Source organism: Pristiophorus japonicus, chromosome 32, assembly GCF_044704955.1.
Source record: "Pristiophorus japonicus isolate sPriJap1 chromosome 32, sPriJap1.hap1, whole genome shotgun sequence".
NCBI lineage: Eukaryota > Metazoa > Chordata > Chondrichthyes > Pristiophoridae > Pristiophorus > Pristiophorus japonicus.
This window is the reverse complement of record NC_092008.1, coordinates 1,430,071-1,446,108: the sequence shown is the minus strand read 5'-3', so window position 1 is coordinate 1,446,108 and position 16,038 is coordinate 1,430,071. Positions and strand designations below refer to the sequence as shown.

At 52.1% G+C, this 16,038-nt stretch overlaps 1 protein-coding gene across 1 annotated transcript in view; it reads right to left on the bottom strand.

The window, feature by feature from the left end:
- The window catches only part of LOC139240586 (synaptonemal complex central element protein 1-like), a 49,998-nt gene extending 39,925 nt beyond the window's left edge, over nt 1-10,073 (bottom strand). The window contains exons 1-4 of the mRNA XM_070869131.1: nt 9,967-10,073; nt 9,219-9,263; nt 6,966-7,025; nt 2,355-2,429 (exon numbers count right to left, since the gene is read on the bottom strand). Coding sequence (XP_070725232.1) covers nt 2,355-2,429; nt 6,966-7,025; nt 9,219-9,263; nt 9,967-9,979 — 193 coding nt within the window. The 5' untranslated portion in view covers nt 9,980-10,073. The remainder of the gene's footprint in view (nt 1-2,354; nt 2,430-6,965; nt 7,026-9,218; nt 9,264-9,966) is intronic.
- Nucleotides 10,074-16,038: the final 5,965 nt, after the last annotated feature.

Genomic DNA, 16,038 nt, shown 5'->3' with positions numbered 1-16,038 from the left:
CAGAGATAGGGAGGGGTGTAGGGGCTGGAGAAGATTACAGAGATAGGGAGGGGTGTAGGGGCTGGAGGAGATTACAGAGATAGGGAGGGGTGTAGGGGCTGGAGAGGGTTACAGAGATTGGGAGGGGTGTAGGGGCTGGAGGAGGTTACAGAGATAGGGAGGGGTGTAGGGGCTGGAGAGGGTTACAGAGATTGGGAGGGGTGTAGGGGCTGGAGAGGGTTACAGAGATAGGGAGGGGTGTAGGGATAAAGCAGGAATGGAGTACTGAAGTTGCATGATCAGCCATGATCATATTGAATGGCGGTGCAGGCTCGAAGGGCCGAATGGCCTACTCCTGCACCTATTTTCTATGTTTCTTATGTTTCTATGTCTGGACAGAGTAAGATAGAGGGAACCTGTTCCCATTGGCGGAAGGGTGGAGAACCAGGGGACACAGATTTAAGGAGATCGGCAGAAAGGCGATACGAGGAAAAACATTTCCACGCAACGAGTGGTTGGGATCTGGAACGCGCTGCCTGAGAGGGTGGTGGAGGCTGACTCAATCGTGGCTTTCGAAAGGGAATTGGATAAGTACCTGAAAGAAATAAGATTTGCAGGGCTAGGGAGAAAGGGCGGGGGAGTGGGACTGGCTGAGGTGATCTTGCAGAGAGCCGGCACGGGCCTGAAGGGGCCGAATGGCCTGCTTCTGTGCAGTAACCATTGTATGATGAGTTGCACCAAACAAATGTGACACAAAATAGATGGAGAATATCGAATACCTGGGAGTGTCTGGCAACGATTCAACAATCTAAACCACAAAAGCTGAGCCCCAGGGTGATAACTATCACCTGACTCACCGGACAGATTACTGCCATGTGGTTGCATTTCCCAGAAATGACTATCTTTCCGTGTGTGGTCTGTACCACATTCTGTCCACGTTAGCCCAGCAGCCTACGACCTGGCAGCGACTCGTGTGTGATCGAGCGCTCCCGAGTCGACGACTGCTCCGCCGAGTGGGCTGCTGTGGTAATGCAACTACTGATGTCAGTAATAAAGGATCGATGTGGCAGGGTCACATGATGACTTCTCGGTTGGCAGCCAGCTTGTCGAGAGCGTTTGTTGGTGACGTCGGCAGAATGTGCCACAGTTGCCAGTGAAGGATTGACAATTGGCGCATTCTCACTGCACGTTCTTGAGAAATATGTTGAGGTCTCTGGGACGTCACTGGGAGGACGCGGGGAGGACGTAAGAAGCACACTAGAGGAACGTTTAAAGGATGCAAGATCAACGTGCTTGCCTACACTGTCTGAAAACCAGGGAGAGAGGGCCTGAGGGAGGGAGAGAGGGGGTCAGTGGGAGCATGTGCATGTGTGTGTGTGTGTTAGGCTCATGCAGCAGAGCTGGTCTTCAATCGTCTCGGACCCCCCCTTGCCACTGGACCAAGACCTTGCTCCGTCAAGCCCGTGAGGTGGCTGGTGTGCAACGGCCACCCCACGTTAAAAGGATTCACGCGCATTCTTCCACCCCTTTCAAATGAAGTTCGGGACCTGGCATCGGTCGCCTTCGAACTCGTTTTAGTGTGGAAGCAAGTCACCCGTGACTCCGGGAGGCTGCCTGGGCGGAGGAGGCAGTGGATTAGATTCAATTTTTTGTGCGGCCCGACCGCGGAGAGACTGAGATGATAAGCCGTGTTTAAAAGGAAGCTCATAGACAGCAGCGCCGTGGCGGAGGTGTGGCGAGTGATCGAGGCGGAGGAGCGATGAGGGGTCGTGGTTGAGATTCGGTGGCCGCTCGTGGCGGAGGTTCGGCGAGGGTTTGCGGCGGAGGAGCGGCGAGAGATCGGGGCGGCGAAGATTTGTGGCGGAGGAGCGGCGAGAGATCGGGGCGGAGGGGCGGCGAAGATTTGTGGCGGAGGAGCGGCGAATGTTTGGTGCGGAGGTGCGGCGAGAGATCGGGGGCGGAGGTGCGGCGAATGAGGGAACGGGGGGCCCCGGAGAGCCGAGGGCCCGGGGGCAGCACGGGGCCCGGCCCACACTGTGTGCGATATGTGGGCGCACTGGGTCCGTGCAGCAGAGCTGGTCTCCAGTCGTCCTGGTTAACCCTTGCCCCTGGACCAAGACCTCGCTCTGTCGAGCCCCGTGCGGTGGCTGGTGTGCAACGGTCACCCCACGTTAAACAAATCCACCCACAGGAACGTTCCACCCTTCAATCGGAGTTCAGGACTGGAACATCGGGTCCTTCATTGAAACATCTGTGAACTCGTGGAAGCAAGTCATCCTCGCTCGAGGGACCGCCTCTGATGATGACTAGCCAGTGTGCTTTCTTGCCGACGCGCTGGAAATCTGTGCGGGTCTCGAGGGAGAATTCATACGTACACTCATCAAGTTCCTTTTCCATTATGCCTCGCTGGGCTTGCAAATTCTGCACTTCTGAGTCGTTCACCCTTTTCTCTGAAATACATCGACACGTGACAGTGAAAGAGAAGAAAGAGATTGCGTTTCTGTAGCGCCTTTCACGACCACCGGACGTCTCAAAGCGCCTTACGGCCAACGAAGTACTTTAAAAAAAAACCTGCTGTATTGTCGGAAACGCGGCAGCCATTTTGCGCACAGCAAGCTCCCACAAACAGCCATGTGATAGTGACCAGATCGTCTGTTTTTAGTGATGTTGGTTGAGGGATAAATATTGGCCCCAGGACACCGGGAAGCCTCCCTCGCTGTTTCCCCCCGGGGCTGGGGAGTCTAGAACCAGGGGTCACACAGTCTCAGGATAAGGGGTCGGCCATTTAGGGCTGAGATGAGGAGGAATTTCTTCACTCGGAGGGTGGTGAATCTTTGGAATTATCTGCCCCAGAGGGCTGTGGAGGCTCAGTGTGGAAATGTATTTTTATCTAAGCTGATACCACGCGGTATTTTTGTGCCCTTTGCAATATATAACAAAATGGAGTCCTGGTCCTTCCAGGAATTTCTGCATAAAGCAGTCAGCTTGCATAAACAGCTAAACCTGGCTTGAAATGGCTGATGGCCACCAGACAGCTAGGAGACAAGTCCTGCTGAGACAAGTACCCCCCCCATGGTGCTCTCCTATTGTCTATACGACACCAGTTCCACTCCACCCCACCCTTTTCGAAGTACTCAAACCACCAGCCATTATCTCTTGTAGAGACCTCATCCATTTGATGCAAAAAGATAACTGACCAGGAAACTGGACAATCCTGACACAATGCAAGGCAGGTAATAGCTCATTACCACACTCTCATCGAGTAATGGCCGGGTGGCCAACTAATAACCATGACAAAAGGAAATATCTGGATACCATGTCAGGACAAGGATGTAGTAATTAACTCTTTATCTGTATTCACTGACTGCGAGACAGAGCCAATACACAGGGAGAGGCCATAACTTGGGTTTTACTGTATAAATATCTCGTGAAACTGTACCATTGCGGAGGTGTTCACTTAGCCATTGACTGAGTGTGACCTTTCCCTTGCTGGCAAGTAAATTAAAGAAACTTCCGCCGGAGCTGGAGGAGTGTTTGCTAGTGCTGTTGGTGAGGAGTTAAACTAATATGGCAGGGGGATGGGAACCAATGCAGGGAGACAGAGGGAAACAAAATTGAGACAGAAGCAAAAGACAGAAAGGAGATGAGTAAAAGTGGAGGGCAGAGAAACCCAAGGCAATAAACAAAAAGGGCCACTTTGCAGCAAAATTCTAAAGGGTCTAAGTGCGTTAAAAAGGCAAGTCTGAAGGCACTGTGCCTCAATGCGAGGAGTATTCGGAATAAGGTGGACGAATTAACTGCGCAGATAGCAGTTAACGGATACGATGTGGTTGGCATCACGGAGACATGGCTCCAGGATGACCAAGGCTGGAAACTCAACATCCAGGGATATTCAACATTTAGGAAGGATAAACAGAAAGGGGTGGTGTTGCTGGTTAAAGAGGAAATTAATGCAATTGTAAGGAAAGACATTAGCTTGGATGATGTGGAATCGGTATGGTTCGAGCTATGGAATACCAAGTGGCAGAAAACGCTAGTGGAAGTTGTGTACAGACCTCCGAACAGTAGTAGTGATGTTGGGGAGGGCATCATACAGGAAATTAGGGGGGCATGCAATAAAGGTTCGGCAGTTATCATGGGTGACTTTAATATGCATAAGATTGGGCTGACCAAACTGGAAACAATACGGTGGAAGAGGATCTCCTGGAGTGCATAAGGGATGGTTTTCGAGACCAATATGTCGGGAAACCAACTAGGGGGGAGGCCATCTTAGACTGGGTGTTGTGTAATGAGAGAGGACTAATTAGCAATCTCGTTGTGCGAGGGGAAGAGTGACCATACTATGGTGGAATTCTACATTAGGATGGAGAATGAAACAGTTAATTCAGAGACCATGGTCCAGAACTTAAAGAAGGGTAACTTTGAAGGTATGAGGCGTGAATTGGCTAGGATAGATTGGCGAATGATACTTAAGGGGTTGACTGTGGATGGGCAATGGCAGACATTTAGAGACCGCATGGATGAACTACAACAATTGTACATCCCTGTCTGGTGTAAAAATAAAAAAGGGAAGGTGGCTCAACCGTGGCTATCAAGGGAAATCAGGGATAGTATTAAAGCCAAGGAAGTGGCATACAAATTGGCCAGAAATAGCAGCGAACCCGGGGACTGGGAGAAATTTAGATCTCAGCAGAGGAGGACAAAGGGTTTGATTAGGGCAGGGAAAATGGAGTACGAGAAGAAGCTTGCAGGGAACATTAAGACGGACTGCAAAAGCTTCTATAGATATGTAAAGAGAAAAAGGTTAGTAAAGACAAACGTAGGTCCCCTGCAGTCAGAATCAGGGGAAGTCATAACTGGGAACAAAGAAATGGCAGACCAATTGAACAAGTACTTTGGTTCGGTATTCACTAAGGAGGACACAAATAACCTTCTGGATATAAAAGGGGTCAGAGGGTGTAGTAAGAAGGAGGAACTGAGGGAAATCCTTATTAGTCGGGAAATTGTGTTGGGGAAATTGATGGGATTGAAGGCCGATAAATCCCCAGGGCCTGATGGACTGCATCCCAGAGTACATAAGGAGGTGGCCTTGGAAATAGCGGATGCATTGACAGTCATTTTCCAACATTCCAAAGACTCTGGATCAGTTCCTATGGAGTGGAGGGTAGCCAATGTAACCCCACTTTTAAAAAAAGGAGGGAGAGAGAAAACAGGGAATTATAGACCGGTCAGCCTGACATCGGTAGTGGGTAAAATGATGGAATCAATTATTAAGGATGCCATAGAATTGCATTTGGAAAGAGGTGACATGATAGGTCCAAGTCAGCATGGATTTGTGAAAGGGAAATCATGCTTGACAAATCTTCTGGAATTTTTTGAGGATGTTTCCAGTAGAGTGGACAAGGGGGAACCAGTTGATGTGGTGTATTTGGACTTTCAGAAGGCTTTCGACAAGGTCCCACACAAGAGATTAATGTGCAAAGTTGAAGCACATGGGATTGGGGGTAGTGTGCTGACGTGGATTGAGAACTGGTTGACAGACAGGAAGCAAAGAGTAGGAGTAAATGGGTACTTTTCAGAATGGCAGGCAGTGACCAGTGGGGCACCGCAAGGTTCTGTGCTGGGGCCCCAGCTGTTTACACTGTACATTAATGATTTAGATGAGGGGATTAAATGTAGTATCTCCAAATTTGCGGATGACACTAAGTTGGGTGGCAGTGTGAGCTGCGAGGAGGATGCTATGAGGCCGCAGAGTGACTTGGATAGGTTAGGTGAGTGGGCAAATGTATGGCAGATGAAGTATCCACTTTGGTGGTAAAAACAGAGAGACAGACTATTATCTGAATGGTGACAGATTAGATAAAGGGGAGATGCAACGAGACCTGGGTGTCATGGTACATCAGTCATTGAAGGTTGGCATGCAGGTACAGCAGGCGGTTAAGAAAGCAAATGGCATGTTGGCCTTCATAGCGAGGGGATTTGAGTACAGGAGCAGGGAGGTGTTACTACAGTTGTATAGGTCCTTGGTGAGTCCACACCTGGAGTATTGTGTACAGTTTTGGTCTCCTAACTTGAGGAAGGACATTCTTGCTATTGAGGGAGTGCAGCGAAGGTTCACCAGACTGATTCCCGGGATGGCGGACTGACATATCAAGAAAGACTGGATCAACTGGGCTTGTATTCACTGGAGTTCAGAAAAATGAGAGGGGATCTCATAGAAACGTTTAAAATTCTGACGAGTTTAGACAGGTTAGATGCAGAAAGAATGTTCCCAATGTTGGGGAAGTCCAGAACCAGGGGTCACAGTCTAAGGATAAGGGGTAAGCCATTTAGGACCGAGATGAGGAGAAACTTCTTCATCCAGAGAGTGGTGAACCTGTGGAATTGTCTACCACAGAAAGTTGTTGAGGCCAATTCACTAAATATATTCAAAAAGAAGTTAGATGTAGTCTAAACTACTAGGGGGATCAAGGGGTATGGCGAGAAAGCAAGAATGGGGTACTGAAGTTTCATGTTCAGCCATGAACTCATTGAATGGCGGTGCAGGCTCGAAGGGTCGAATGGCCTACTCCTGCACCTATTTTCTATGTTTCTATGTTTATCGGGGGTCGAGATTTCGACATCAGTCAGTGAGTATATTCAAGGCTGAGATCGGTAGGTTTTTGGGTATTAAGGGAATCGAGGGATCGGGCGGGAAGGTGGAGTTGAGGTGGAAGATCGGCCGTGGTCTCATTGAATGGTGGAGCGGACTCGAGGGGCCGAATGGCCGACTCCTGCTCCTAATCCAGGGGAAGCAGTGAGCTAAAAAAAGACGTGCGCCGTGTAGTTAAAACTGCACAGGCGTGTGGGGCAACCTGGACTTCCGAAATTCCTCTCCGCCCCCGCTCACAAAACAAGCCCCAGTAAATCTCGGGGGCCAAGGTCTTCCTGCCCACTGTGGGGTTAACAGGAGTTGCCTGGAACCTTATCACTTAGCATTCTATTACCTTCAATTAAGGATTTGATTTTTTTCACAATATCTTCAATCCGGGGCTCCATGTTCTTGCCTAAAAGCACAAAATTTGTTTGCTATTAATCATAAGAACACAAGAAATAGGAGCAGGAGTCGGCCATTCGGCCCCTCGAGCCTGCTCCGCCATTTAATACGACCATGGCTGATCCGATCATGGACCCAGCTCCACTTCCCCGCCCGCTCCCCATAACCCTTCACTCCCTTAGCGTTCAAAAATCTGTCTATCTCTCAATGTCCCGGCTTCCACAGCTCTCTGAGGCAGCGAATTCCACAGATTTACAACCCTCTGAGAGAAGAAATTCCTCCTCATCTCAGTTTTAAATGGGCGGCCCCTTATTTAAAGACTATGCCCCCTAGTTCTAGTCTCCCCCCTCAGTGGAAACATCCTCTCTGCATCCACCTTGTCCAGCCCCCTCATAATCTGATACGTTTCGATAAGATCACCTCTCATTCTTCTGAACTCCAATGAGTAGAGGCCCAACCTCCTCAACCTTTCTTCATAAGTCAACCCCCTCATAGAAACATAGAAATTTACAGCGCAGGAGGCCATTCCGGCCCGTCGTGTCCGCCCCGGCCGACAAAGAGCCGCACGGCCCTCGGTCAGCAGCCCTGAAGGTTACATACAAACCGATGAACAATGACGGAAAGGCAAAGAGCACCCAGCTCAGCCCAACCAGTCCGCCCCAAACAACTGCGACACCCCTTGCACTGAAACATTCTACACTCCATCCCAACCGGAGCCACGTGATCTCCTGGGAGAGGCAAAAAAACAGATAAAAACCCAGGCCAATTTAGGGAGAAAAAATCTGGGAAAATTCCTCTCCGACCCATCCAGGCGATCGACACTAGACCAGGAGATCCCCCTGGCCGTATTCGATTCCCTGCAGTACTTACCATTATATCTGCTCCGTCCAACAAAAGGTCACCCAGTCTAATCCCAATGACCAGCTCTAGGTCCGTAACCCTGCAGGTGACGGCATTTCAAGTGCCCATCCAACATCATGATAGGCAGTCCCTCGGGATCGAGGAAGACTTGCTTCCACTCTTAGCATGAGTCCTTAGGTGACTGAACAGTCCAATACGGGGAACCACAGTCCCTGTCACAGGTGGGACAGACAGTGGTTGAGGGAAGGGGAGGGTGGGACTGGTTTGCCGCACGCTCCTTCCACTGCCTGCGCTTGGTTTCTGCACGCTCTCGGCGACGAGACTCGAGGTGCTCAGCGCCCTCCCGGATGCACTTCCTCCACTTAGGGCGGGACTGGTCTTTGTGCCCAGGGACTCCCAGGTGTCGGTGGGGATGTTGCACTTTATCAGGGAGGCTTTGAGGGTGGTCCCTTGTAACGTTTCCTCTGTCCACCTTTGGCTCGCTTGCCCGTGAAGGAGTTCCGAGTCGAGCGCTTGGCTTTGGGAGTCTCGTGTCTGGGGGACATGCGGACAATGTGGCCCTGCCCAGCGGAGCTGGTCGAGTGTGGTCAGTGCTTCGATGCTGGGGATGTTGGCCTGGTCGAATCCATCCATCTCTTAAAAGTAGTGATCATCTCCGGAATCAACCTAATGAACCTTCTCTGAACTGCCTCCAATGCAAATATATCCCTCCTTAAATACAGAGACCAAAACTGCACGCAGTACTCCAGGTGTGGCCTCACCAATACCCTGTATAACTGTAGCAAGACTTCCCTGCTTTTATACTCCATCCCCTTTGCAATAAAGGCCAACGTCCCATTGGCCTTCCTGATCACTTGCTGTACCTTCACGCTAACTTTTCTTGTTTCATGCACAAGGACCCCCCCAGGTCCCTCTGTACCGCAGCATTTTGCAATTTTCTCCATTCGCCAGCAGAAACCCAACACAGATTTATAGCGAGCGGACTCGCTGTCGTTCAAGTCAGGTGATGTCAAGGGGCGGCAAATACAAACCCGACCTCTCGTGATTCACCTCTAAGGTCATCGGTGGGAGGTTTAGAGGGGAGTTGAGGGGAAATATCTTCACCCAGAGGGCGGTGGGGCTCTGGGGACGGAACTCGCTGCCCGAAAGGGCGGTCGAGGCAGAAACCCTCACCACATTGGGACGCGCGCTCGAAATGCCGTAACCCAGAGGGCTACGGAACCCAGAGCGGGAAAGTGGGGATTAGGCCGGGATGGTTCTTTGTCGGCCGGCGGGGACACGATGGGCCGAATGGCCTCCTTCCGTGCTGTAAGCTTCTCTGATTCTGTGGTGACGGCCTTACCCTGCTGCACTTTGGTCGCGAGATTCAGGGTGCTTTCCGCATTTCCTGTTGGGGTAGGGTGGAAAACAAAGGTAAGAGTTAGTACAAGTGTTGACAGGCCGTGTGAGAATCCCTCCAATTGCGGGCGGGCAACGATAGGCAGGGTTTGGGACAGTGGGGAGGGCGACATTGTTGGCCTGGGGGGGGGGGGGAGGGCAGTCTGGGTATTTGCCTCCATGTTGTTGACCGCATAAATGGCCAATGGCGACCAACGCCACTGCTTTGCCGCTCAATCCCTTTAAAGAAGAAAAAAAACACCCTCGCAAATATGAAGAGAGGAATTTGGGTTTTGTTCCCCCCCCCCCCCCCCCAATAATAATAACTTTTATTTAGATAGCGCAACGTCCCAAGGTGCTTCACGGCACTTTTACAAGACGTCAACTTTTACAACAATGTCAAATTACACCTCGATTTTGGAGAAAAATTGAAGGTGCCAGTTCTCCAAACGGTTCAGGTGGCCTTTAGCGTGAAGCTAGCGGCAATTTGAATCGCATTTGTTGGCCGCGGCGGGAATGGGGGCCGAATTGGGTGACAAATGGGCTAATTCGGGGTCAAAGGGGCCGTGACGGCCACCTTTTGCGCCGGGGGAGCTCCCAGTTGACGGGAATTATTTGGCTTTTTGGGAATAGAAACCGGTCAGGGTTGTTAATGGCTTCAAACTCATTGTTTGCCCCCTCAGTTTAGTGTTTTCTCTCCTTCATTCCCTCACCCACTCCAGCCATCTTGTCTTCTCTCTCAATCCACCCCCCCAACCCCAGGTGACGGTTTGCTTTTTTGCTTTCCCGCTCAAAATCTTGAATTTGAAGCGAGCAAACAGGGAGGGGACCCCACGTGGCCCACGCGGGGCGCCCGCGGCAGCCAATGGGGGCGCGGGGAGCGTGGTTGCGGGGCCGGGCGGCAGCCAATGGGGGCTGCGGGGCCGGGCGGCTGTGGGCGGGGCCGGGCCGGCGGGCGCGGGACGGCAGCAGCTCGCGCGGGAGCGGTTGGCGGCGCCATTTTGGAGTGGGGGAGGGAAGAAAGGAGAGAGAATGAGGGAATAAAGGAAAAAGGGGGAGAGTGAAAGGGGAAGGAGGAAGGGAAAGACAGTGGGGAGGGAGGGAGGGAGGGAGAGAGAAAGGTAGGAGGGAGGGAAAGAGAGGGGGAATGAGGGAATAAAGGAAAAAGGAGGGTGAAAGGGGAATAGAGGGAAAGAGAAAGAGAGGAGGGAGAGAGGGAAAGAGAAAGAGAGGAGGGAGGGAGGGAGAGAGAAAGGAGGGAGGGAAAGAGAAAGAGAGGAGGGAGGGAGGGAAAGAGAGGAGGGAGAGCGACAGAGAAAGAGAGGAGGGAGGGAACGAGAAAGAGAGGAGGGAGGGAGGGAAAGAGAAAGAGAGGAGGGAGAGAGGGAAAGAGAAAGAGAGGAGGGAGGGAGAGAAAGAGAGGAGGGAGGGAGGGAAAGAGAGGAGGGAGGGAATGAGAAAGAGAAAGTAGGGAGGGAAAGAGAAAGAGAGGAGGGAGAGAGGGAAAGAGAAAGAGAGGAGGGAGGGAGGGAAAGAGAGGAGGGAGGGAACGAGAAAGAGAGGAGGGAGGGAGGGAAAGAGAAAAAGAGGAGGGAAAGAGAAAGAGAGGAGGGAGGGAAAGGGAGGAGGGAGGGAGGGAAAGAGAAAGGAGGGAGGGAAAGAAAAAGAGGAGGGAGGGAAAGAGGAGGGATGGAGGGAAAGAGAAAGAGAGGAGGGAGGGAAAGAGAGAAGGGAGGGAGGGAATGAGAAAGAGGGAAGGGCAAGAGAAAAAGAGGAGGAATGAGGGAGGGAAGAAAGTGGGGAGGGAAAGAAAGAGGGGGGATGAGGGGAGAAAGGAGAGTGAAAGGGGAATGAGGGAAGGAAAGAGAAAGAGGGGAGGGAGGGAAAGAGGGGGAAATGAGGGAGGGAAAGAAAAAAATGAATGAGGGAATAATGAAAAAGGAAAAAAGAGATGAGAGAGGGAAAGAAAGGGGTAACGAGGGAGGAAAGAGAAAAAGGGAGGGAATGGGGAAAAGGAGGTGAGAGAAGGAAGGGAAGTGAAAAGAGGTAAATGAGGGGAAGGAGTGGAAGGGGAATAAAGGAGGAAGGATCCTGATCCCACCAATGCACCTCTACGATCCGAGGCTTGGGAACATAGAATAGTATAGCACAGGAGCAGGGCCATTCAGCCCCTTGAGCCCGTTCCGCCATTCACTGAGATCACGGCTGATCTGCGACATAACTCCATCCCACCCGCCTTTGTCCCACATCCCTCAATAAGCCCGTTCCGCCATTCACTGAGATCACGGCTGATCTGCGACATAACTCCATCCACCCGCCTTTGTCCCACATCCCTCAATACCTTTGGTTAACAAAAATCTTTTATCAGTCTCCCGATTTCCTGTTCGCAACCTTGGTGTCGTGTTTGACCCTGAAATGAGCTTCCAGCCACATATCCGCAGCATAACCAGGACCGCCTATTTCCACCTCCGTGACATCGCCCGTCTCCGCCCATGCCTCAGCTCATCCGCTGCCGAAGCCCTCATCCGTGCTACTGTTACCTCCAGACTTGACTATTCCAACGCGCTCCTGGTTGGCCTCCCACGTTCTACCCTACACACACTTCAGCTCATCCAAAACTCGGCTGCCCCCGTGCCCTAACTCGCACCCTGTCCCGCTCACCCATCACCCCCTGTGCTCGCTGACCCCGTGTCCTAACTCGCACCCAGTCCCACTCACCCATCACCCCCTGTGCTCGCTGCCCCGTGTTCTAACTCGCACCCTGTCCCGCTCACCCATCACCCCCTGTGCTCGCTGCCCCGTGTCCTAACTCACACCGAGTCCCGCTCACCCATCACCCCCTGTGCTCGCTGCCCCGTGTTCTAACTCTCACCCAGTCCCGCTCACCCATCACCCCCTGTGCTCGCTGACCCCGTGTCCTAACTCGCACCGAGTCCCGCTCACCCATCACCCCCTGTGCTCGCTGCCCCGTGTCCTAACTCACACCGAGTCCCGCTCACCCATCACCCCCTGTGCTCACTGACCCCGTGTCCTAACTCGCACCGAGTCCCGCTCACCCATCACCCCCTGTGCTCACTGACCCCGTGTCCTAACTCGCACCGAGTCCCGCTCACCCATCACCCCCTGTGCTCGCTGCCCCGTGTCCTAACTCGCACCGAGTCCCGCTCACCCATCACCCCCTGTGCTCGCTGCCCCGTGTCCTAACTCGCACCCAGTCCCGCTCACCCATCACCCCCTGTGCTCACTGCCCCCGTGCCCTAACTCGCACCGAGTCCCGCTCACCCATCACCCCTCCATGGCCTCGCCCCCTCCCTATCTCTGTAATCTCCTCCAGCCCCTACACCCCTCCCTATCTCTATAATCTCCTCCAGCCCCTACACCCCTCCCTATCTCTGTAACCCCCTCCAGCCCCTACACCCCTCCCTATCTCTGTAACCCCCTCCAGCCCCTACACCCCTCCCTATCTCTGTAACCTCCTCCAGCCCCTACACCCCTCCCTATCTCTGTAACCCCCTCCAGCCCCTACACCCCTCCCTATCTCTGTAACCTCCTCCAGCCCCTACACCACTCCCTATCTCTGTAACCTCCTCCAGCCCCGACACCCCTCCCTATCTCTGTAACCCCCTCCAGCCCCGACACCCCTCCCTATCTCTGTAACCCCCTCCAGTCCCACAACCCCCAGAGATGTCTGCGCTCCTCTAATTCTGCCCTCCTGACCATCCCTGATTATAATCGCTCCACCATCGGTGGCCGTGCCTTCTGTTGCCTGGGCCCCAAGCTCTGGAACTCCCTCCCTAAACCTCTCCGCCTCTCTCTCCTCCTTCAAGACGCTCCTTAAAACCCACCTCTGTGACCCAGCTTTTGGTCACCTGCCCTAATTTCTCCTTATGCGGCTCGGTGTCAAATTTTTTATCTCGTAATACTCCTGTGAAGCACCCTGGGACGTTTCACTCTGTTAAAGGTGCTCTATGAATACTGGCTGTCGTTGTAAAATTAACAATTGATTCAACATCGATTGCCGTTTGCGGAAGAGAGTTCCAAACTTCTACCGCCCTTTGGGTATAGAAGTGTTTCCTAACTTAATTCTTGAAAGGCCTGGCTAAAATGTTTAGGCTATGGACCAGCCACATAAATATTGTGGTAACAAGAGTGGGTCAGAGGCTGGGTATTCTGTGGCGAGTGTCTCACCTCATGACTCCCCAAAGCCTTTCCACCATCTACAAGACACAAGTCAGGAGTGTGATGGAACACGCTCCACTTGCCTGGATGAGTTGCAGCTCCAACAACACTCGAGACCATCCATGTGGACTTTATTCTTTTGCGCTCGAGACTCGGTGAAGCTTTGGAGGCTCAGCCATTGAAGACCGATACTGATAGATTTTTGGATATCAAAGGGAACCAAGGGATATGGTTATCATGCTGGGAAAGTGGAGTTAAGGTCGAAGATCAGCCATGACCTGATTGAATGGCGGAGCAGGCTCGAGGGGCCGAATGGCCTCCTCCTGCTCCTAATTCCTACACTCTTACTTATGTTCTGACTCAGGCTAAGCAGCATCAACGTGCAGTGCCACACCCCCAATAAGAACAGACGAAATAGGAGCAGGAGTCGGCCATTCGGCCCCTCGAGCCCGCTCCGCCATTCAATAAGATCACGGCTGATCTGATCATGGACTCAGCTCCACTTCCCCGCCCGCTCCCCATAACCCTTCACTCCCTTATCGCTCAACAATCTGTCTATCTCCACCTTAAATATATTCAATGACCCAGCCTCCATAGCTCTCTGGGGCAGAGAGTGCCCAAAGATTCACAACCCTCTTGAGAGAAGAAGTTCCTTCTCATCTCCATCTTAAATGGACGACCAATGGATTGCAACGGGAGCTGGCATGGCCTTGGCTACTCTCACCATCATCATCATCATTATCGGCAGTCCCTCGGAGTCGAGGAAGACTTGCTTCCACTCTTAACATGAGTCCTTCGGTGGCTGAACAGCCCAATACGGGAGCCACAGTCCCTGTCACAGGGTGGGACAGACAGTGGTTGAGGGAAGGGGTGGGTGGGACTGGTTTGCCGCACGCTCCTTCCGCTGCCTGCGCTTGGTTTCTGCACGCTCTCGGCGACGAGACTCGAGGCGCTCAGCGCCCCTCCCGGATGCACTCCCTCCACTTAGGGCGGACTGGTCTTTGGGCCCAGGGACTCCCAGGTGTCGGTGGGGATGTTGCACTTTATCAGGGAGGCTTTGAGGGTGGTCCCCTGTAACGTTTCCTCTGCCCACCTTGGGCTCGTTTGCCCGTGAAGGAGTTCCGAGAAGAGCACTTACTTAGGGAGTCTTGTGTCGGGCATGCAGACGATGTGGCCCTGCCCACCGGAGCTGGTCAAAGGTGGTTAGTGCTTCGATGCTGGGGATGTTGGCCTGGTCGAGGTCCATCACCGCCTTCAGTGCGTCAGCGCAGCCTTCGGTCACCTGAGGAAGAGAGTGTTTGAAGACCAGGACCTCAAACCCAGCACCAAGCTTATGGTCTACAGGGCTGTAGTGATACCCGCCCTGCTGTATGGCTAAGTGACATCTGGGAATCCCTTGCCAAAGACCACCCTAAGTGGAGGAAGAGCATCTGGGAGAGCGCTGAGCACCTCGAGTCTCGTTGCTGAGAGCGTGCAGGAACCAAGCGCAGGCAGCAGAAGGAGCGTGCGGCAAACACAGAAACATAGAAACATAGAAAATAGGTGCAGGAGCAGGCCATTCGGCCCTTCGAGCCTGCACCACCATTCAATATGATCATGGCTGATCATGCAACTTCAGTACCCCATTCCTGCTTTCTCTCCATACCCCTTGATCCCTTTAGCCGTAAGGGCCACATCTAACTCCCTCTTGAATATACCTAACGAACTGGCCTCAACAACTCTCTGTGGTAGAGAATTCCACAGGTTCACAATTTTCTGAGTGAAGAAGTTTCTCCTCATCTTGGTCCTAAATGGCTTACTCCTTATCCTTAGACTGTGACCCCTGGTTCTGGACTTCCCCAACATCGGGAACATTCGGGAACATTCTTCCTGCATCTAACCTGTCCAATCCCGTCAGAATTTTATATGTTTCTATGAGATCGCCTCTCATTCTTCTAAATTCCAGTGAATATAAGCCTAATCGATCCAGTCTTTCATCATATGTCAGTCCCACCATCTCGGGAATCAGTCTGGTGAATCTTCGCTGCACTCCCTCAATAGCAAGAATGTCCTTCCTCAGATTAGGAGACCAAAACACTACACGATATTCAAGATATGGCCTCACCAAAGCCCTGTACAACTGCAGTAAGACCTCCGTGCTCCTATACTCAAATCCTCTCGCTATGAAGGCCAACATGCCATTTGCCTTCTTCACCGCCTGCTGTACCTGCATGCCAACTTTCAATGACTGATGTACCATGACACCCAGGTCTCGTTGCACCTCCCCTTTTTCTAATCATTCAGATAATATTCTGCTTTCCTGTTTTTGCCACCAAAGTGGATAACCTCACATTTATCTACATTATACTGCATCTGCCATGCATTTATCCACTCACCTAACCTGTCCAAGTCACTCTGCAGCCTCTTAGCATCCTCCTCACAGCTCACACTGCCACCCAGCTTAGTGTCATCTGCAAACTTGGAGATATTGCATTCAATTCCTTCGTCTAAATCATTAAATGTTTTTGTAAATAGCTGGGGTCCCAGCACTGAACCTTGCGGTACCCCACTAGTCACTGCCTGCCATTCTGAAAAGGACCCTCTTATTCCTACTCTTTGCTTCCTGT